Source organism: Thunnus albacares, chromosome 16, assembly GCF_914725855.1.
Source record: "Thunnus albacares chromosome 16, fThuAlb1.1, whole genome shotgun sequence".
Classification (NCBI taxonomy): domain Eukaryota; kingdom Metazoa; phylum Chordata; class Actinopteri; order Scombriformes; family Scombridae; genus Thunnus; species Thunnus albacares.
In genome coordinates this window covers 29,893,985-29,917,192 of record NC_058121.1, presented here as the reverse complement: position 1 = coordinate 29,917,192, position 23,208 = coordinate 29,893,985, and the positions used below count along the sequence as shown (strand labels likewise).

The 23,208-nt window shown below is 38.8% G+C and overlaps 1 protein-coding gene across 1 annotated transcript in view; it reads right to left on the bottom strand.

The window, feature by feature from the left end:
• The window catches only part of LOC122965688, a gene marked incomplete at its 5' end in the record, with an annotated part of 164,309 nt that extends 141,398 nt beyond the window's left edge, over window positions 1-22,911 (bottom strand). Inside the window, 8 exon segments of the mRNA XM_044329865.1 lie at window positions 12,045-12,655; window positions 12,851-12,897; window positions 18,444-18,617; window positions 18,812-18,985; window positions 19,920-21,720; window positions 21,997-22,225; window positions 22,408-22,486; window positions 22,829-22,911. Coding sequence (XP_044185800.1) covers window positions 12,045-12,655; window positions 12,851-12,897; window positions 18,444-18,617; window positions 18,812-18,985; window positions 19,920-21,720; window positions 21,997-22,225; window positions 22,408-22,486; window positions 22,829-22,911 — 3,198 coding nt within the window.
• Between the last annotated feature and the right edge of the window lie 297 nt (window positions 22,912-23,208).

Sequence of the window (23,208 nt, the reverse complement as noted above, 5' to 3'; positions counted from 1 at the left end):
TGTTAGGACCAGAATGGTAGTTTAGTATTTAGTCTGTGGCTGTTGTAGTTAGCAGTAGTAGCTGTGCTTTACATTTACACACCGTAAATATGGAGTCCAGGTGTGTTTGACGCTGCTGGACAGACTGACCACTGAGAACCTCTGAGCTCTGCTGATGAACTCTGTGAAGAAAAGATGAAGTCTTAGAATAAATAATGACATCAGTGTTAAAGGTGTTGTGTTCTATCACAGTGGATCCACATAAAACACTCAGCTGTTCTGTCTTACCTTTCATCATTTGTCTCTGTAAAGACTTTGTACCTCTGTTTTAAAAACTTTTATACAGATAAAGTTTGTGTTTTTTAGGAAAGCGTCTGTAGGAGGAGTGCGTGTGTTTGTAGTTATGAGAACCTTGTGTGTAAAAACAGTATTAGTCACTAAGGTCAAGAATTAATTTTTACATCAATGATATGTCTTCTTATGAGAGTTGGATAATAACAGACACAAACATTTTACAGTCTGACCTCTGATCAGCAGACTGATGTCCATGTTTGAAGGTAACAGGGTGGCCCATAGACCGGTCACTCTTCATGGACACACAGCTGGGTTCAGGAGAATCTGGTCTCTGCTGATGGATCCTGATGGAAACAGAGAAATGATAAAAACAAGTGTAACTTACAGTGTTGATCCTGAACATTGTTGTGTTGGTGTGTAGTTTTGTGTCGGTGAACTTGAGCTTCCTGCTCAGATTCACATACAGCTGCTAGTTTAGTTGCTTCCTGCTGCTGCAGACTCACCATCCCGGTGGTGTGAGGCTCATTGATGCCTGTCTGCAGCGTCTCCTGGACTATTTGGCATCTGTCCTGATCTGGGCCTTGTCATAGTAAATGGTGTCTGATCCTGCTTCAACTATCACTACTGTACCCATAAACCTCAATCAAGATTCAGAGTCTTCAACAGCTACCTTCCTAACTGAAAAGTTAAACAATTCAAATTGTCAGATTATTAACAAGAAGTTGTACTTTTGATCATCTTTTACTGTTTTATTTATCTTAATAACATACTGTTGCACGTCAGTATTGACTCAGTGTGTTTCTGTAAAAAGATCACATGTCTTGTATTAACTCAGATACTTAATGTGTTTGCTGTGTGTTTGCTTATATATCATTTATAATCAAGATTATCTTGAAAGTGACATGTTTTTAAAACGTATAACAGACGTCCGGGTCAGACAGGACGTCAGCTGGACCATTTTAGAAAGTAGATCATATTAAGTTGTTAATCTCAGCATATAGCAGAATGTACACTGTATACAGAAACATTAGCAGAATAGTTAAATAGTCCCGTTGATGATGGTAAAGACAGCTATCAGGCTCCTCTTCTTTGGAACCATCTACCGGATTCAGTCCGGGGTGCAGACACCCTCTCTATGTTTAAGAGTAGGCTTAAAACTTTCCTTTTTGATAAAGCTTATAGTTAGGGCCGACCAGGCTCGCCTTGGATCAGCCCTTAGTTATGCTGCTATAGGCCTAGACTACTGGGGGACTTCCCATGATGCACTGAGCTCCTCTCTCCTCCTCCTCCTCTCCATCTGTATGCATTCATGTAACAGCAATGCATGTCACTAACTTTGCTTCTTCCCCGGAGTTTTTTTGTGCTTTCTCATCTCACAGGAAAACCTGACTCCCGGGCCGAACCTTCGCGGTCCTTCACAGTCCTGATGGCATCCTTCCCTGTCGGTTGATGCTTGTGCTTGTTGTTGTTTGTTGTTGTCATTGTTTTTCTGCTGTCCCCCCTCCCCCTTCCCCTCTCTCTTTCTCTCTCTCAACCCAACCGGTCAAAGCAGATGGCCGCCCACCAAGAGCCGGGGTCTGCTTGAGGTTTCTACCCGTTAAAGGGGAGTTTTTCCTTACCGCTGTCGCCAAGTGCTTGCTCATGGGGGAATTGTTGGGTCTCTGTAAATTAAAGAGTACGGTCTTGACCTGCTCTATGTGAAAAGTGCCTTGAGATGACTTCTGTTGTGATATGGCGCTATATAAATAAAGATTGATTGATTGATTTTGACGTTGCTGGAACATCCAGGTAACATCACGGATAGCAGCACAACTTTCATTGTGGAACTATTTTTGATTCATTACTTCTTGATTAAGTTTTGCTGGGATAGTATAATCAAGCTGCAGTAGAATTTCACAGAAACATGTAAATATATTGCACATATGCAGATGAGAACAACTTTATCGTGAGTTCAGCTTCATTTAAACACAGTTGAGGTGATCACAGAGAGCAGGACGGTCAGAACAGGTTTAACATCAAACAGGAACAGTTTGCCAGTCTGTTCCCTCGGTTCAGTCTGTTAGTGCAGATTTCCACATCAATATTCTTTTTCTACCAACTGACCCCTGGGGGCCTCTGTAGTTTGTGCATTGAGGATAACTCTAGTTTATTACAAGATCCTTGTGGTATTTTGACCAAAGCATAAAGCATACATTTTATTATTATTTGTGTTAACTTGTGGAAAAGGGTATAATATGGCTCCTTAAAAATCTAAAAAAAAAGACCTGTAGATAAAATAACGCTGAAAAGAATTTTACATTTTAATGCTGATAACAGCTGCGTTAGGAAGTGAAAATCAATGACTGCTCTATTCTTACCATCGATCAGCTGAGGGGTGTCCATGTTTGAAGTCAAAAGGTCGATCCATAGACCAGTCACTCTTCATGGACACACAGCTGGGTTCAGGTCCAGATCCAGCAGAGTCTGGTCTGTGCTGCTGCTCTGGGCTTCAACACAACACACACAGAGCTTTGAGTGTGAATAATGATGGTGGAGTGATGTGAGTGGAGAACAGTGATGGACAGTTAGAGATCCTCATCTCACCTCTGAGCTTTGGTCTGGCTGTCATGTTCCCCACACAGAGAGCTTTTAGAGGGAGGGACTCCCTCCTCTCTGTCCTCACACTGATCCATAGCAGAGAAACACCTTCACACAAACACAACAACAAGCTCATTCATTACAACAAGCTGCACATCACAGAGCCACACTGCTGTCTATCACACTGTCATTCTTTATTCTACCACCAGATGGAGCCAAAGTCAGTCATTACTTTAAGATTTCCACTGTGGATACATGTTGAAGAAACTGCATTAACTATGTTCCTTTTTATACAGTTGTATTTTTGTCCACTAGAGACTCATATGCAGCAAGTTATAGTTCACTTCTGTTTAAAAACTGATGACATGATATATTTTTATTCAGCTGTGTGGCAGAAAGAAGAAAATACTCACCAGGTGAATTCAGATCCACATCTGGTCACAGAGTCGTTCTACCTTCACCTGTAGAGGAAACACAGAGAGAAGCTGCAGCTGATTCACCTTCATCAGTCCTTCATCATCAATCTGAGGACGCTGTCACTCTCTCATAACTTCACAGTCAAAGTCCAAAACCATAAAGATGATATTAAACCAGTGAACCTTGCAGCAGAGTTCAGCTCCAAACACACAGGAGGAACCTGCCAAGACTCTCTGTGAGGACATTAAACAATCTCACAGTGCCGCAGTATTCTGATTTACCTGGAAACTGATGTTCATCTGTCCACAAACTAATGTCATTGTTGTCTGTCTGATGTGGACAAAAAGGAGCAAAACATGTGGAATATTTAAACAACTGAAAGCTTTAACCCTTCCTTTACCAAAATAAATTATCTCCACTTTGTCATGAAACTGCTGCCCAGCAATACTGTTGCTGATGTATTTGCAGCAGTGAGCACTGTTTATGATCAATTAATTAACTGACTACAAAGCATTTATTTAAACAACATGATTGACTTTTAATTATATTTTGAAAGGTAAATATTCATTAAGATAACATGTAAAAATCGGTATCATTGTACTTTAACCCTTTAACACCCAGTGTCAGTTGTGTTCTGTACTTTATATTTGGGGAAAGTTTTCTGTTTGAGAATGACTGTAATGACCAAACACATGAATCTGATCTATTGATGAACATATTACATGTTAAAATTCATTAATATTCATTAATATTTTCATTAAACTAGAAGTCTGAGCTGGATATTATTCTTCTCCATATTCTTATGTAAAATAGGTAGACAACATAATCTATTCAATTAAGAATAATTAACAGACCGGCAGCCCCAAATTTATAAAACTAATTTTTTTTAAATGAAAAATGAAAAATATGTTATTAGATATAATCCTAACATTTATTAAAGAAACAAAACATTTATTTTGTCACAGTCACAAGAACATAATGATTTGCCTCAAAATGTAATAAAATCCTCAAAATTGTTATAATGTCGAAATTTTCTCCATATTTGTGCTTCGTTATATCCTGAACCACAAAATACAATTTAAAGATTTGAATATGTTAGTTAGTGACAAGAGATAATAAAGGCCTGTGTTTTAAATCTTTACATTTATCTTTAAATATTTTAAATTATGACAAAAGTTGAACAGAGAAATCCAAAGATAGTTCACATGTTCTGTTAGTTTGGGGCCCTGATGGCTGACGGGCCCTAAACAGCCTCTAAGTTCTTCCAGTCTGGGCTGGTTCTGGTCCATCTAGAAAGGATTCTGCAGCCTTTGGGACAGTTGAGACATGAACTGTTTAAAATGAGCCTCAGTTAAACAGAGTCAGTCTCAGTGTTGTAAGATGACTGTTTGAACATTTGGAGGATTAACAGTTAAAAATGAACCTCAGTCAAGTTGATCAAAGCTGTCCGACCAGTTCTGACACTTCCTGCATTTTTCACTGATGATGGAGATTAAAATACAACTGCAGTTGATTTTACCTGCTAATCACTAACAGTGATACATTTAAATTATTCTAGTATTAGTGTACTTTAACTTACATAGAAAACAAGAATATTTATACCTGCAAACATCAAATACGTATTATTGAAACAGTGATTCAAAGTGATCAAAGTGATGGTGTTGATCAGACATTTACAGATTTCTCTGGTAGGATTCTCACCTGCTGAACTCACTTCAGGTCAACTTACAGACACTTTCCACCTTCATGTGTCGAGGAAACATCAGGAGAGAAGAAGCTGCTCGTTCTGCCTCGTCAGTCCTGGTGTCTGTGTGGGTTTGATCTGAAGACGCTGTCACTTCCTCATAACTTCAGAGTCCAAGTCTAAACAACATCAGAGTGACGTGGAAACCAGTCGAACCAGTCAGTGTCAGAGAAACCAAACATCAGTTGATGTAGTTCTACTATCTGTCCAGTAGATGGAGCCGACTGACCATCTAATAATCTAACAAGCCTTCACTCTATTCCTCAGTCCTGGTTCCAGACCAAGAGGGACCGGCCTTTTTCTGAGTCCTTACTACAAATATTGCTTCTAATAATACAAGTATAATAAACATGAACTGTCTTTTGTTTATCACTCTTCATGGACACACAGATGGGTCCAGGTCCAGGTCCAGCAGTCTGGTTTGTGTTGCTGCTCTGGGCTTCAACACAACACACACAGAGCTTTGAGTGTGAATAATGATGGTGGAGTGATGTGCGTTGAGAACAGTGATGGACAGTTAGAGATCCTCATCTCACCTCTGAGCTTTGGTCTGGCTGTCATGTTCCCCACACAGAGAGCTTTTAGAGGGAGGGACTCCCTCCTCTCTGTCCTCACACTGATCCATAGCAGAGAAACACCTTCACACAAACACAACAACAAGCTCATTCATTACAACAAGCTGCACATCACAGAGCCACACTGCTGTCTATCACACTGTCATTCTTTATTCTACCACCAGATGAAGCCAAAGTCAGTAATTACTTTAAGATTTCCACTGTGTACACATGTTGAAGAAACTGCATTAGGCGCGTTGCAGCCGTGGGCGTTATGGGTGTTGCAACACCTGCACTTTCACAGAAACATGATTCCATCCTCCTCACTTTTTCCTGATGACCCAGTTAACAATTTAAAACCACTACAACAGCTGATGTATTGCGTTTGGGAGCCTCTGTGTAGCGCTGTTCTGAAACGTGAGTTAATCTCTGTGTCGTTGCCTAGGAAACTCTTGGTAGCGTAGCTCCTTTTAAGGAATAGGGTGTTGCCTAATATGTGTGCCTAGCGGGTGAGTGAGTGACTCGCCTGCACACACAAACCCTTTAACATCAATAACAACAACAGAAAGACACACAAACAGCAACACACTGTAATATATAGAAATTAAATATATATAGGGGAGAACGGGGTAACATGAGACACTTTTTACATTTGATGATTTTACTGCAAAATAAAAGTGTATTTGTTTCAAATAATAGTTACTATATATACCTCAGGTTGTTGGGTACCCATGGAAATTAAAACAAGTTATCTAATTATTATGGTTTTAGAACAATGACCCATCAATAAAAGTTAGTCCTATGGCACAACTTGCCCCAAGGTAGGGGTAAAATGAGCACTCTACACGTAAAAAGTGCTGTTAAATATTGATATAAAAATGACACATAATCAAACAATTTTGAGATTATTTTGAAATGTATTAATGCCATCAATTAAACAAAGGCAAAAACTAATACTTTTAAGTAAAATGATGTTTGTGTCACTTTTGTTCAACATGTTACCTCAACATTTTCAGTAAAGATTAAACTGTGAATTTTGTGTTACTGTAGCTACAGAAAGAATATGTGTGTAAAAAAGTCAGAATTCTCTGATTCAGCTTCTTAAATGTGAATATTTTCTGGTTTCTTTAGTTTCTATGACAATAAACTGAGTACATTTGTGTTGTGGACATTTGAGGACATCGTCTTGGGAAACACTGATCCACATTTTCACCATTTTCTGACATTTTCTGAATCAGTCCTCTAAGTGATGAATGTTTTGTCTGTTGTCAACATTTGTAGGATAAACAGTCTGACAACTCGTTTCCTAGCAACACCCGCTCTGACCTGCTGTCAGCTGTTGCCATGGAAACACAAACTCAGAGACTTGAGGCTTAGAGAAGAAAACAGTTTTTATCTTATTTTAAAAGATGTGAAACTCTAGTTTATATTATCTAACAGAGAATTATAATTTAATGTTTTAATTTTAATAACTTCAGTTGATTTGATAATAAAATAAACTGACGTGTTTCAGTTTGGACTAGTTGCTGAATAAAGTCAGTAGAATCAGACCTGCAGCCCTCAGAGGTCAGAGGTCACTCTCACCTCCACCCTGTCAACAACAGAGTCACTACATTACCCACAATGCTCCCATTGCTCTGGTCTGTATTGAAGTAAGTCTGATCTGAATTCTTTTCTCTCCTGTGTTTATGACTCAAGAACAGGTGAAAAAAAGATCAGATTTCGTCATTGTTGTTTAAAACCCTTAAAACTTATTGTGTGTTTTTTCTGTCCAAAAGAAAGACATGACAGTAATGTTACATAACGTACATATATGTATCTTGTGTTTAGAGCTTGTGGAGAAGTTAAAACTCACCTGGAAGAAAACATGAGCGCTTTCAGTCCTAGTAGAACATGGTAGTGGTGAACTTGTGCCCTCTTGTGGCTGAAATGAGTACGACAATAACAAACACTTTAAAAATCCTGAAAAAAAAAATTTCACCAGATCAGAGACGTGCAGACAAACTGAAACAGAGCAGCTGAGTGACGTTTATATTTCTGTTTTTATTGATCAGAGACACGTTCAACATCTGCAGCTCAGATTATTATGAAGATGATGAAGAAGAGCTGCTCACATGACCTGAAACCTGCCGTCCATGTTATTAGTCTGACAGAAAACTGTTATTGATCAAGCAGAAATGTTAAATCTTGTCTGGTTTCAGCTTCTCAGATGTAAATTGAAACTCTTCAATAATCTGCAGAAGAATCAAAGCTTGAAAATAAAAGTGGAAATCAGGAATCACTTTGTTCACTTCAAAGATTGATGATCACTGAATGTTGTTTGTCACTGTTTTTTCCTGAGCTAAGTGAACGCATCACCGTTCAAATGTCCCGACGTCCAGCTGATTCTGTCTTCACTTCAAACTGTCACCTTCAGTTTAGAGCTGCAATCATTAATCAATTTGTCCATCGACACAAAATTAACTTTATGTCATTTTTTAAAGCAACAATCTGCTGGTTTCAGCTTCTCACGTGATGATTTACTGCTTTTCTTCATCATACATGACAGTAATCTGAACATTTTGGGGTTTTGGACATTTTCACTATTTTCTGACATTTTGAAAAGAGAATTATTGATCTATTAATTGATAAAATGATGCTTATTTGCAGCTCTGGTTCAGTTCAGAACAGAACAAAACTAAGCTCAGCTGACTTATTTATCACATCATGATGTTTCTGAGAGTTTCTGCTGAGGAAGACGCTAAAAGTGACCTTGACCTTTAACGAGGAAACGAACACAGATCAATATCTACTGATTCAGTCGGTGATGATGACGATGATTCACTGTCAGTTCACTTTAAAGAGTCACTGATGAAGATTTGTTCGTACATGTGCAGATTTCAGTCAAATGAACGGTCGTCATTAGTATTAATACACATATAATCACCTGAGACATGATCATTAACAACAGCCCCGCCCACCTCATTAGCATATTGAGATAAACGATCAGATGTTCGTCCAGATGACGTTCAGGTCACATGACTGAAAGAACATGTTGTAGACACACACACACTCATTAATCCAGGTGAGGTGGATCATGACTTCAGGTGTTTCACCTCCTGATGTTTACAGAGGAAACTGACTGAAATCAAGAGTTTTATTTCTGTCACACTTTTACTGTTCTGCACTGATCTGTAGACACTTTTCAGATTCACACTTTAGATTTGATTCAGATTTTTATTTGTTTACACAAATGCAAAAGATACAAAGTGATAAAGACAGAAACAAGAGCATAATGTGATGAAGAGGAGAAACCATCATCGGGGCTGAAACAGGGTCTCTGAGGCAGACGTTACTCCGTTAGAAAAGGAGAAAGAACATTCAAAGGATGAAAGAGAGAAAACTAAAGATAAGATTGTGCACAGTAGCAGACATCTACATATACAAGAACACAAAGTCATTAAAGTTAAAATGATGAGATTATAATTACTAGAGGGCAGTTTATAAAGGATAATATGAGATAATATGGAGAAACAAACCTTTTACAGATAAAATATGAGACGGCAGAGCGTCTACAGGACTGAACCTCTGTCAATGAAACCAAACTGTAGCTGAGATGTTTGACAGACAGCAGGTCTGAGTTTATACTTATTTAGACTGAATAATTGTGCAATTGATGATTGTAGGAACACAGTTGATGATAATATGGAGGAAGAGTCCTGAAACTCTTCATCAGATCTCATGTAAGAACATTTTCTTCTCCTCAACCTCTCTGACGTTTTTCTCTGTGAGGTTTGTTCCAACAAACTCTGTTAAACTCTTTGTGAATCTCTGGTTTCATGAACGTCACCTGTTCAATGAGCAGCTGAACCTTCCTGAGATTTCATCCTAAATGTCCATATAAGACGTGTTCTGCTCCGTTTCATTCACAGAAATGTTCCCAAAGAGTGAAAAGAAGAATCAGAAAGCAGCAGACACGTTTATCAGTGTCAGTAGTTCTATTAGAGGAAGTGAAACTATTAGAAAACATGAATCCATCAGAGCAGCTGCACTGTGACACAAATAAAGAGGAAACACTTTGACATGAAGTTAAATAAAGCAAAGAGCTGCATGATTAATATGAGAGGAGTCATGTGACCATCAGAGATATTAGAGGAGAGAATATTACAGTTTATAGTAGGTGAGTCAGGTAAGTTGAGAGAGAGACAGTGAGGAGAGAGAACGAGGGAAAGATTTCTCTGGAACAGGAAGCTTGTGAATGAGATAAATGACCAATCAGTGGTCTGCAGTGTAAAACATGAAAACTAGACAGTGAGAACAGCTTTTAATCAACAACAGTCAGACTCTCAGGCTGCTTCCCACAGCAGCTCAAAACCAGTTTGTCTCATATAAAAACGAATCTTTGGAGAAAATATATCAAATGATCCCAACTGAAGCCACAGAAAATAAACCATCTCAGAGCCTGATATGATCAATACACTTTATTTTAGGATGCACATTTTATGTATTTTATATACATTATATACATATATATTACATATAAGTTATGTATTTTATTTTAAATGCAGCTTCATTCTACTTGAAATGAGAAAAGATTCACTGTTACAGTTGTGAACATCTGTGTTTAATAGACTGTTAGTTTCTTTCATGTTGTTGCTGTTTAAACTCATTCACACCTCAATCAACTGGATTCATGTTTCTATGTGTTGAAGCATCAATCAGCCTGAACAGCTGCTGCACTAATATTATTAACTTTATTAAAGCACATGAACTTTGTTTAGAAAACAGATACAAAGATTATTATAATTATTATTAATGATATGAATATACAGGATATAACATGTTGGATTAATAAACTTTAATTTATGATGGGCAGCTGAGTTCTTATGACCAAAGTACAATTAACAATGAATAAAAAGGATTTAGGTTTTTATTGTTTTATTGGACTTTACAGCAGCCTACTTTCCTTTTCCATTGTATTTATATAACATATCTGTAATCATTCTACAATATTACTCTATAATATAATATTCTATGGTGTTTCTATATTAATATTTTATATTGTACTTATTATAAATAAACATGTTGTAAATAAAGTTATTATTATCACTTGCATGATGTTAGTGACATATTTGAATATTTTAACTGTAAAATCTAAACTTCCTGTTATAATTCTATTGAAAATGAAACATGTTTAAATAAATATGAATATTGATGAATTGGGGCCCTGGTGGCCGTGGATATGTCTCCATCACTGGTTTCTAAAATAGAGGAAAGTGGAACTTTAATTATTAGAAACTAAATTAAAGACTTTGAACATGATTAATTGTAATTGCAGTATAATGAGTTAATTACTTTGCTTTTAAATTATAAATTGTAAAACTCAAAGTAGAAAAAAATAGTTAAATTTGCTAATTAATAATTGTATTTCTTTGATCCTTAAATGTTTAATGATTCGGCCACATTTAAAAAGGATATAAAGCATCAAGAGCTCTGATTATTTTTATAGGTTATATTTTGCTCACATGGTGCGACTTCCCAAACACAGCTGTGTTTCATCAAATCACCACAAACTAACCAACATACAGGAAACTTGGGCCAGATGTTTCAGTACAGGTGAACTCAGTCCTGTTTCCTGAGAAAACGTATTGGACGTCTGACAGACTCTTTTTATTTTTCTCTTTGTTCATTTTATCTTAAACATTAATTATGACTAAAAACAACAATGTCAAATAAAGGACTGTAAAACATCACAATGTGAGAAATATATGTAACATCTGTATAGATCATGTTTGCTGAATTCATTCTGTCATAAATGTTCTAATGAGAGAAAAACACAAGTAGTGTAGTAGAAGTAGAAGTAGTATAACATTACACATCCATGTAAAAAACAAGTGATGTTCTCTGAATAAGTAGTGAATGAATATTTTTATTCAAGTGTAAAACAGCCAAAGCTGCCCAGCAAACATGAGCTTACAAGACAATATTTACATCACCTGCAGAGGCAAGAAAAACTAAAGGAAAGCAACCCATACACGTTATTATATACATACATGTCAGACACATTACATCAGATAGAAACATACGTTGATGTTCATGATTTAACACAAACTGAGCTGATGTCAAACAGACTGGGATGTCTGCTGGACATTTTCAGGAAAAACTTCACTTTAAGATCCTGATAAAATGGAATAACTAACAGCCACTAACAGCTACTAGATGCTGCTCCAAGAAAACTTTACTGAAGTCAATCAGAGTCAACACAGTTTTTACACATCAATTCAGCCCAGAGGAGATCATTTCACTACTTCTAATAGAAACAATATTCTGACATTAAAGCACAGTCAGTGATCCAAATGAAACCAGAGTGAAACCTCGTCCACCATCAACATTTAAACACAGGAAGCTGCTGTCACTTCCAGTTTCTGTTGTTCACTGGTGAACAGAGTGAACAGTGATTTCAGCAGTTGTCTTCAGTCAGCAGTGTGACTGTTTGTCTACACAGGAGGAGACTCTTCCTCAGACAGAGGACACAGAGACACTGAAGAACCAGGAGACCACAACCAGAACCCAGCATACAGAGGCTGAGTGAATGTGATGTTGAAGGTGTGGAGGTGGATCAGTGTGTCAGAGGAGACTCTGTAGAAGGACAGAGTGCCAGCAGGACAGTCCACATACACTGCTACTCTGTTAGAGACAGAGGAGGAGGAGGAGGAGGAAGAGGAGGAGGAGGAGGAGGAGGAGGAGGAGGAGGAGGAGGAGGAGGGGATGGATGTTTTTGTCTTATTGTGATAGACAGAGTAACCATTAACATCAGTGCATTTCAGACTCCAGGACTGATCATTATTTCCAAACAAACAGTCATCACTGTCTCCTTTCCCTCTGATTCCTCTGTAAGTCACTGATATATGAACTCCTCTTCTCCACTCGACCTCCCAGTAACAGCGACCAGTCAGACCATTTCTACACAGCAGCTGAGGCCAGAAGTCAAATCTGTCTGGATGATCAGGATATGACTGATTCTCTCTCACATATGTCACCTTCCTGTTGTTGTCAGACAGTTTGAGGTTTCTGTTTACTGTGTTTGTGTCCAGTGTGAGTTCACAGAAATCTGATGAAGAGAAGAAGAAACAACTCAGCAGCAGTTTATCATCTGACACACCTGATGGATTTATTCTCAAGTTTAATGACACATTTTGTCAGTAATGTTTTAATGAATAAAAACCACAAAGACCAACTTTGTATTTAAAGAGAAACTGACTGTGTGCTGTTTAGTTGTCATGAATCAAATTAAATCCACACTTACACTTCTTCAGACCAGGTTTTAACCACTGCTCTCCACCATGGTCCAACCTGGAGGAAGAAACACAGTCAGAATGATTTTCTATCCAACATGAGTCCTAACTGCTGTTCAACATGAAGCAGTGTTCCTCAGTTTGTCAGAGTGACACAGAAACAGGCTGCAACTCATCTGTCTCAACTGTCTGCTGGATTCTTTCACTGAAGTCTGAGAGGAAAAGACGTGAAGAAGAAGATGTGATGTACAAATATGTCCTCAGACATGATGAATCAGAATATTAAATATTGACCTCTGCATGTTGTGCTGAGGATAGAGCCTGTCATGACTTCAATATTAAAGGAGACTTTACTTCAAGGTGAAAATTCAGTTATCAGAGAATAAATGCAGCTATAAGACAGCAAAACATTTTAATGCAATTATACAAAATATAATAATAATAATAATAATAATAATAATAATAATAATAATAATAATAATAATAATAATAATAATAATAATAATATCTAAATAAAACATCAATGACAAGTAATAAAGTTCTTTTAAACATCACTGCATAACTACAGTAACCTCTTAACAGATCAGTCAAACTACAAAATTCAACTTGTAATGTGTCATTTAATCCAACTTGAGGCTCTGAGGGAGTCAAACAGGAAATCTGTGATTTGGGGCTGAATAAATAAAACTGACTTGACTTCAATAATTCAATATCAAGATTTCAGAGTCAGAGAATAAATGAACCTTTAAGGCTGTTCATTTATTTGGTTTGAATATATAATAATTATAATAATAATAATAGTTGAAAGACACAATAAGAAACAACAACAACAAGTTAGAAAGTTCTAAATGATACAAGTGAACTTCTTTAGAATGAACAATAAATACATGTTTAATAAAATAATAGATGGACTCTCCTCTGATGAGTTCAGGGACACTGTAGGAGGACAACCGCTTGTTCTTTAATTCTGGTAACCAATCTTTGATTCTTAAGGAAAATAAGAGACAGTGGCGCGGGGAAAACTTTTGAGGAAGCCAAGTGAGACAAGAGAGACAGGAAAGACTACGTTGCTGCTTTAACAGCCAGTGTAATGTAACCAGATGAGCTATTAGCACGCCGCTGTCATTTTACACAAAACTGTATCAAATTGTATCACCAACACACACACACACACACACACTCACACACTCTCTCTCTCTCACACACACACTCACTCTCTCTCACACACACACACACACACACTCTCTCTCTCTCTCTCTCTCACACACACACACACACACACTCTCTCTCTCTCTCTCTCACACACACACACACTCTCTCTCTCTCTCTCTCACACACACACACTCTCTCTCTCTCTCACACAAACACACACACACACACACAAACACTCTCTCTCTCTCTCTCTCTCTCTCTCACACACACACACTCTCTCTCTCTCTCTCTCTCTCTCTCTCAAACACACAGTCCTTAACATCTTGTCAATTTATGCATGTTCTTATTAATTTATGCACCCCCCCCCCCACCCAAATGCATAACCAGCCGCTTAATGCACAGTACAGATCCGATAATGGATAAAAGAAGCATTCATTCACAAATTAAATCAGGAGACGTTTAAAGTTTTATTTTCCAGCTACATCATAAAGTATCAGTAGTCTACATGTATCAAACACATGACTTATAAGCCCCGTTGTATGTGCTTGAAATACACAAATACTCTCCATACTTCCTTATCCTTTAAAACTAGACCAAATGTTCATTATACAACATGACCTAAAACACATAACAACCCAGTAACAGACCTGCAGAGGCCATAAACAATCAAAACAAATAGCATCTATTCAGGTAACCTGGCCCTATGAGTGCTGTCCGTGGTGCTGATTTTATATGCGTAAACAACAACAATAAAACTTCAGTCTGTTTCCACGGACTGACTAACACATTCAGCTAAACCCAGGCAAGCATGGCACATTAAGCAATATGACCACATCAAAAACTGCACACATAGCTACATGGGCAGTTCAGTCAACAGTAAAGCCATAGAGGGAGAAGGGGGTGTGCATTTCACTCACCCTATTTGAAGAGGAAGGCGATCCCAAGTGCTCTGAAAGTGTAGTGTCAAACTCTGCAAATGTATGTACCAGCTCCCCAAAATTGCCCCCGTTTGAGCTGCCAGCGGCCTCATTGTCCTGAATGCTTGTTCTTGGCGCGCAAGGTACAAGGCTGCAACAATGAGTCTCATCAGAATATCCCGGTTCTTCTTCACCTGTTCATTGTGCTTCTTTGTGCTGATGGTTCTCACCGAGTCCAGAGCCTCGTCAATCCTGACGCCCAAAAAGCTTCAATTTCACAGCACAATCTATGTGACTCTTTGATTTGCCGTGCCTCTCAATTGCCCGTGACAGGTTGGCAAGGTCCATGAATCCTGTAGAGGCCCATGGATTATTCAGTGAGCACGAATCCTTGTCGAAAAGACACGGCCAGCAAAATAACCGCTGAAGTTTAGTGCTACCAGCTAGCCACTCCTTGCGAACATAATTTTCCTCATTGAATGTCTGAATCCCGCCTTTTTTCCTCTCCATACGCAGCTCTAGTTTGGGTGTTGGCCTGCCGTCAGACATAATTTTGAGTTGCTGCTGTAGTGGTAGTTTAGTAAAATTGTTTTTTATTAAAACTCCAAATCTCCACCCTCCATAACTACACTTGCTAATGTTGCTAACGGTGATATCAAATGGCTAACGGTTATCCCCCCTTCAATGACCTTGATAACATCCTATGATTTGATTGGTGAGAGGCCAAAGGTTGGCTGGTTTCCCTTGGTATAGTCCTGACTAATCACAGATTGGCAGTGGCATGAGGGTAGCCTCATCTGATTGGTTAATGCTTCAATTTTTTTTCACCAAGGGATGCCAATTTCAGTCTGGCCTCCCCACGGACATGACATTAGTCTACAGTAGAAGTGCAATATAATGTTTCACCACACATTCACCACATAACATTTAGAGGGGCGCTGTTTCACTCATTGTAAAATACTCAATTAGAAATGGGGAAGAGATGACAACAACAACACAGAATAACCAAAACTGTTAAACGAAGTGTTTTCATTGAAATGACAACTGCAGTCTAAAAAAGCAGGGGAAGCCTGGCTTCCTTTGGCTTCTGGGAGAAAACATCACTGATAAGAGACAGACTCTCTGGATTCCTAAGTTTGTAAGAGCGGACCCTCGGCCTGCAGAACTGACCTTTGTAACCCTCCAAGTGGGGGTTCGATCAGTGAAGCTCAACAGACTCAGGAAGACCTCCTTGAAACCATTTCGACATGTTGAATTACGACACGAACTAAAAGCATGAAATGATCCTAAAGGCCACTTGGACCGGAGGAAAACAACTCCCACCTTATAGATGGAAGACAGGCTCTTATCAACAAAGCCATAAACTAATCCACATCCCTGAGGACTTTGTGAAGCCCCCTTTGCAAATCTGAGGCAAACCTGAAATTCATGTAAATTAAATGTCTAATCATTATGCAACTTATATCATGTTATTTGTCGTGTAAATACAAGAAGAATGGTATAACTTTCATATATGTATGACTATCTACTAAAGAGATACAAGACTTCAGGTAAGACTACAGGTAACAACACTGCCCTCTATTGACGAGTTAAATTTCCTTATGTGAAGAGTTAATGAATGTTTAATAACCATGTATTTGTAGTGTTTAACTTGTGATCTATTAACCTCATAGACAATCATATTTTAGTAGTTAAATTAGACGAGTAGTTTGGCTCAAAGATTGAAGTTTCTAAAATAATAGGAATGTAAAGATAATATTTGAAGGATTTGAGTTTAAAGTTCTCTTTTATTGTTAAACAATAGTCACATTGAATGCTTTTATATTATGAAGTAAGAGTTATGTCAATTTATATTTAAATATGTTTCTGAAAGTAATCTAATCACATAAGTGTTGCAGAACTTTATTTCCTTTCACTTTAGTATTAAACTTTATTTCAGTAGATGGTTTAAGATGTGTAGATAGTTTGAGAAAGTTGAACTAATGAGGGTTGTATGCTTAGACATCATAAAGTGTTAATATGAAGGTTAATGTTTGTTATTAGAAGAACTGACTTATCATGAATTGCGTAAACTGCTCAGCTGTTTCTTTAATGGTTTTATAAATATGATACAAGCTGACAGGACCGTTATTAATCAGAAATATCATGAATGCTTGGACATTATGACAGTAACGTGTTTACAGCTTAATGTGAAATAATAGGCAACAGTGACTTGAAGTGTGAGTTTTTGCATGTAAAAACTCAGAATTAGATTTTCCCAAACTCCTTTACTTCAGGAGACGCAGGCTGCAGACCACCAGCCACACCTAAAGCCCCTAGTACAAAGAAATTGAATATTCATCAATAATTCGGCGCAAACCCCTTTAGAACATCACTAAAACTCCTCCCATCTTATTCTAACTTATAAAAACAGCCTCAAAGAGATTCCTCTTTGAGCTGGCCTCCAAGAACTCAAGAAAATTCTGAAGACATCTCTTTTATTTGTTTTTCAATCAAATGTATCCGAATTTAATCTTTTATCGCAACAAGTTAATTTGTTTTGTTTTATTAGTAACATTAAGTCTCGTATTTCCACGTATAGTAATTTAATTTGAAGTAAACACGTACAGTATTTTATTTTGAAGTAGATGCCGCTGAAGACTTGAGCGTAGTCAGACTTGACTTTATTTGACACTTAACTCAAGTTACTACAAGCCAAATAAAGCCTGAACGTAAGCTCCCAAAGAAGAAGAAGAAGAAGAAGAAGAAGAAGAAGAAGAAGAAGGCTTGAAACTGAACCTGATGCTGCACCAACAACGCTGGACCTGCCAAGATGACGCCTCTACCACAACGACACACCTCAACAGTAAGGCATAACATGGCTTTGTGATCAAGGGTTGATGTCGAATAACGTTAAAATGAAAGAATTTATTTAGAGAAGTTGAATTAGCTTTTCCCCTCAGCATTCCCCGGTACAACACGTTAAGCCTCGAGTCACGCACTTCAAGCCACTCTAACTGAATAATTTTCTTTATTAATTTTTTATCATTCTTAGGCTTATTTATTTTACTTTCTTTTTATTTATTATGTTCTGTATATTATCTGTATATGTTATATTATCTATGCTTTATCATGTATCCTCAAGACGTTTAGCTATTAATAAATGTCTTCATTTATCCTAAAAGTGTTTGGTTGTTTCTTTGAGCTGCAGTAAACAGAGGTCACTGTTTGGGACAAGATCGTACGACTGTAAGACTGATTCACTGATTAAACTGAACAAGGTTAGTGCTTCCTCCTGGCACTAATAAATCCTAACCAAAAAGGAGGTGGTGCCCTAATGACGAGGTAATTCACTAATAAAGTATTAACGCTCCTACAACACCATGAGAACATGAAAGTTTAACAAAAGAATAACTTTATGTCGACTTAGTAGCTTTTTCCAGAGGTTTCACTCACATTACATGACCTTCACACTATTACATCCATGATCAAGAATGAACTTTTATGTTCAGCATAAAAGTTCTTGACCTGAGAGTGTCCACCTATCTGTCCATACCTGAGAGTGTCCAGTCTCCAGTGTGGATCCTTCAGTTTAGCAGACAGAAGTTTCTCTCCTGACTTTCCTGGATGATTGTAGCTCAGATCAAGCTCTCTCAGATGGGAGGGGTTGGAGTTCAGAGCTGAGGCCAGAGAAGCACAGCCTTCCTCTGTGACCAGACATCCTGACAGACTTGAAATATAAAAAGATTGATAACACAATGTTTTTTAATCATAAGTACCAGAGTCCTACAGATGTTGTGCAGAATAATTGACATTTATCTGAACATCAAGCAGCATGCCAATAATCAACTGTTAAAATCTCTCTCCGAGTCAGCTTTATTCTCATTGTTCAAGATAACAAAATTATAGGTGCTGTATCCTGACCTGAGAGTTTCCAGTGTACAGTGTGGACTCTCCAGTCCAGCAGACAACAGCTTGACTCCTGAATTTTGCAAGTTGTTGTTACTCAGAACCAGCTCTCTCAGACTAGAGGACTGGGAGCTGAGAACTGAGGACAGAGCTGCACAGCTTCTCTCTGAGAGGTTACAGCCACTCAGCCTGAAGAAGAATTAGTGATTAACATAAAAAAGAAATGTTATTTCCCTTCCATAAAATATTAAAGGTTTGTTGATATTTTTGGCTGGACCTGCCATGGACCAGCCCTATAACCCAGAATGTCCATCACTGACTCACTGACTGAGTGATGAAGTAGCAGTCAAATGTCACTCTCAGCGCAGCCCTAAAATAAGTTTTAAAAACACACATTTACCAAGCACCTCACATGGAGGCTCTGACACTGACAGGAGCACAAACCCATGGATACAAACAAATGCAGTAGATCCATTTTACCAGCCTGCACTGCAGCTAGCAGCTAATTAGCATGCCTAGCATTGTTAGCATAGCTGTGTCGTGCTGTGTGTGTGTAGCCTATAAAAATAAGTTGTTGCAGTGGTGTTTATAGTTTGACAGCACTGTGCTGGGTAGGTGACAGGTGTGTTTACAGTGTTTTTGTGCTCTGATAGACGTCACAGCTTAGCATGCTAATCCTACATTAACATATGAATAAGACCATATGTTTACAGACATCCGAAGATTGAAACAGATGAAAGAGAAAATAAAAATAATTAGAATAGTTACAATTGATGTTAAAATAAGTTATCTTTCAAATGAAAAATCCCAAGATATGAGTGGAAAGTGTTGTTCTCACAACTGCATTTATACCTTTTTTTTACTCAAATGTAGCTTAACCATGTCATGTGATGCTACTTCAGTACACTTTAACAACAAATATTACTGGGACCACTACAGAAAATTGCAGATGGACATTTAATATCCAGGAATTCACATTATAGACACTACCACTGACTATGCCTGTAAAAAAATTGGCCACAGTTTCACACATTGACCATACACAGTCCATCCATATACTAGAACTAGTCTTGTTTATAATCAAATAGCGTATAAGTACTTTTCTAGTCATCCATCCACTTACAGAGCTTTATTTGAAGCTTTGACCACTGGCAGCAGCCTCAGAAGAGCCTCCTCTGAAGCAGAGTATTTCTTTAGGTCAAACACATCCAGATCTTTCTCTGATGACAGTAAGATGAAGACCAGAGCTGACCACTGAGCAGGAGACAGTTTATCTGTGGAGAGACTTCCTGATCTCAGGTACTGTTGGATCTCCTCAATGAGAGAATGATCATTCAGTTCATTCAGACAGTGGAACAGATTGATGCTTCTCTCTGAAGACAGATTCTTACTGATCTTCTTCTTGATGTACTTGACTGTTTTCTGATTGGTCTGTGAGCTACTTCCTGTCTGTGTCAGCAGACCTTGTAGGAGAGTCTGATTGGTCTGCAGTGAAAGACCCAGGAGGAAGCGGAGGAACAAGTCCAAGTGTCCGTTTGGACTCTTTAAGGCCTCATTCACAGCACTCTGGTAGAGATGTTTCTCCGCAGATTCTTGTTTAGTTTCAGATTTCTGGGATGTTGTTTTTTTTTCTGCCAGCAGGTTGACTCCAGAGTTGATGAATGTCAGATGGACATGAAGAGCAGCCAGAAACTCCTGGACGCTCAGATGGACGAAGCAGAACACCTTGTCCTGGTACAGCCCACTCTCCTCTTTAAAGATCTGTGTGAACACTCCTGAGTACACTGACGCTGCTCTGATATTGATGCCACACCCTGTCAGGTCTGATTCATAGAAGATCAGGTTGCGTTTCTGCAGCTGCTCAAAAGCCAGTTTTCCCAGAGACTCAATCATCTTCCTGCTCTCTGGACTCCAGTGTGGATCTGTCTCAGCTCCTCCATCATATTTGATGTTCTTCAGTTTCAACTGAACCACCAAGAAGTGGATGTACATTTCAGTCAGGGTCTTGGGCAGCTCTCCTCCCTCTCTGATTTTCAACAAATGCTCCAGAACTGTAGCAGTGATCCAGCAGAAGACTGGGATGTGACACATGATGTGGAGGCTTCGTGATGTCTTGATGTGGGAGATGATTGTGCTGGCGTGCTCCTCATCTCTGAATCTCTTCCTGAAGTACTCCTCCTTCTGTGGGTCAGTGAACCCTCTGACCTCTGTCACCATGCCGACACACTCAGGAGGAATCTGATTGGCTGCTGCAGGTCGTGTGGTTATCCAGAGGCGAGCAGAGGGAAGCAGTGTCCCCCTGATGAGGTTTGTCAGCAGCACATCCACTGAGGTGGACTCTTTAACATCAGTCAGGATCTCATTGTTGTGGAAGTCCAGAGGAAGTCGACACTCATCCAGACCGTCAAAGATGAACACAACCTGGAACTCTTCAAACCTGCAGATTCCTGCTTCTTTGGTTTCAGTAAAGAAGTGATGAACAAGTTCCACCAAGCTGTACTTTTTCTCTTTCAGCACATTCAGCTCTCTGAAAGTGAATGGAAATGTGAAGTGTATGTCCTGGTTGGCTTTGTCTGCAGCCCAGTCCAGAGTGAACTTCTGTATTAAGACTGTTTTCCCAATGCCAGCCACTCCCTTTGTCATCACTGTTCTGATTGGTTCATCTCTTCCAGGTGAGGCTTTAAAGATGTCTTCTTGTCTGATTGTTGTTTCTGGTCTGTCTGGTTTCCTGGATGCTGTTTCAATCTGTCTGACCTCATGTTCATCATTGACCTCTGCAGTCCCTCCCTCTGTGATGTAGAGCTCTGTGTAGATCTGATTCAGAAGGGTTGGGTTTCCTGCTTTAGCAATCCCCTCAAACACACACTGGAACTTCTTCTTCAGGTTAGACTTGAGTTTATATCGACACTCTGGAGCAAGAGTTCCTGAATGAACAAACAAATGAAATCAATCAGATGATTCTACAGTAAATTGATAGAAAGTAAATATTAAACTGCAGATATTTATATTTTCCTCCTCTATGAAATCTATTCAGCTCATCAGTTGAGGACAAACAGTTTCTGACTGTTTTCAGCTCAGAAGAATTCATAGATCTGATGAAGATGTGTGCATCATATTAACAGCAGAGATTGAAATATAAAGCTCTCCCATGTTGCCTCCATTTCCTCTCCATCATGTTAAATCTGTTAAAATCCTCTTACTGCTCTGCAGACAGTCAGCCAGTTCCTCCTGCTTCATTCTCCTCAGGAAGTGCAGTATGATCTTCAGAAATGCCTCTTTGCTGCTCCTCCTCTGCTCTTCATCCTCACCGTCCAACACCTCCTCATCCTCACTCTGACTCTCTAAGCATTCTGGGTAATCTGAGCTCAGAACCTCCTGCATCTTCTTCATCTCGTTCTTCACAAATTTGATGATGTTCTCCTCCAGCAGCTGGAACAGAATAAAATGTAAATTTAACTGGTAGAAGTCAACATCAGATCATCTGTGACAGACTGAAAACCTGCTGGTCTACAGAGTGCAGCATGGAGACTGTTAGGACCAGAATGGTAGTTTAGTATTTAGTCTGTGGCTGTTGTAGTTAGCAGTAGTAGCTGTGCTTTACATTTACACACCGTAAATATGGAGTCCAGGTGTGTTTGACGCTGCTGGACAGACTGACCACTGAGAACCTCTGAGCTCTGCTGATGAACTCTGTGAAGAAAAGATGAAGTCTTAGAATAAATAATGACATCAGTGTTAAAGGTGTTGTGTTCTATCACAGTGGATCCACATAAAACACTCAGCTGTTCTGTCTTACCTTTCATCATTTGTCTCTGTAAAGACTTTGTACCTCTGTTTTAAAAACTTTTATACAGATAAAGTTTGTGTTTTTTAGGAAAGCGTCTGTAGGAGGAGTGCGTGTGTTTGTAGTTATGAGAACCTTGTGTGTAAAAACAGTATTAGTCACTAAGGTCAAGAATTAATTTTTACATCAATGATATGTCTTCTTATGAGAGTTGGATAATAACAGACACAAACATTTTACAGTCTGACCTCTGATCAGCAGACTGATGTCCATGTTTGAAGGTAACAGGGTGGCCCATAGACCGGTCACTCTTCATGGACACACAGCTGGGTTCAGGAGAATCTGGTCTCTGCTGATGGATCCTGATGGAAACAGAGAAATGATAAAAACAAGTGTAACTTACAGTGTTGATCCTGAACATTGTTGTGTTGGTGTGTAGTTTTGTGTCGGTGAACTTGAGCTTCCTGCTCAGATTCACATACAGCTGCTAGTTTAGTTGCTTCCTGCTGCTGCAGACTCACCATCCCGGTGGTGTGAGGCTCATTGATGCCTGTCTGCAGCGTCTCCTGGACTATTTGGCATCTGTCCTGATCTGGGCCTTGTCATAGTAAATGGTGTCTGATCCTGC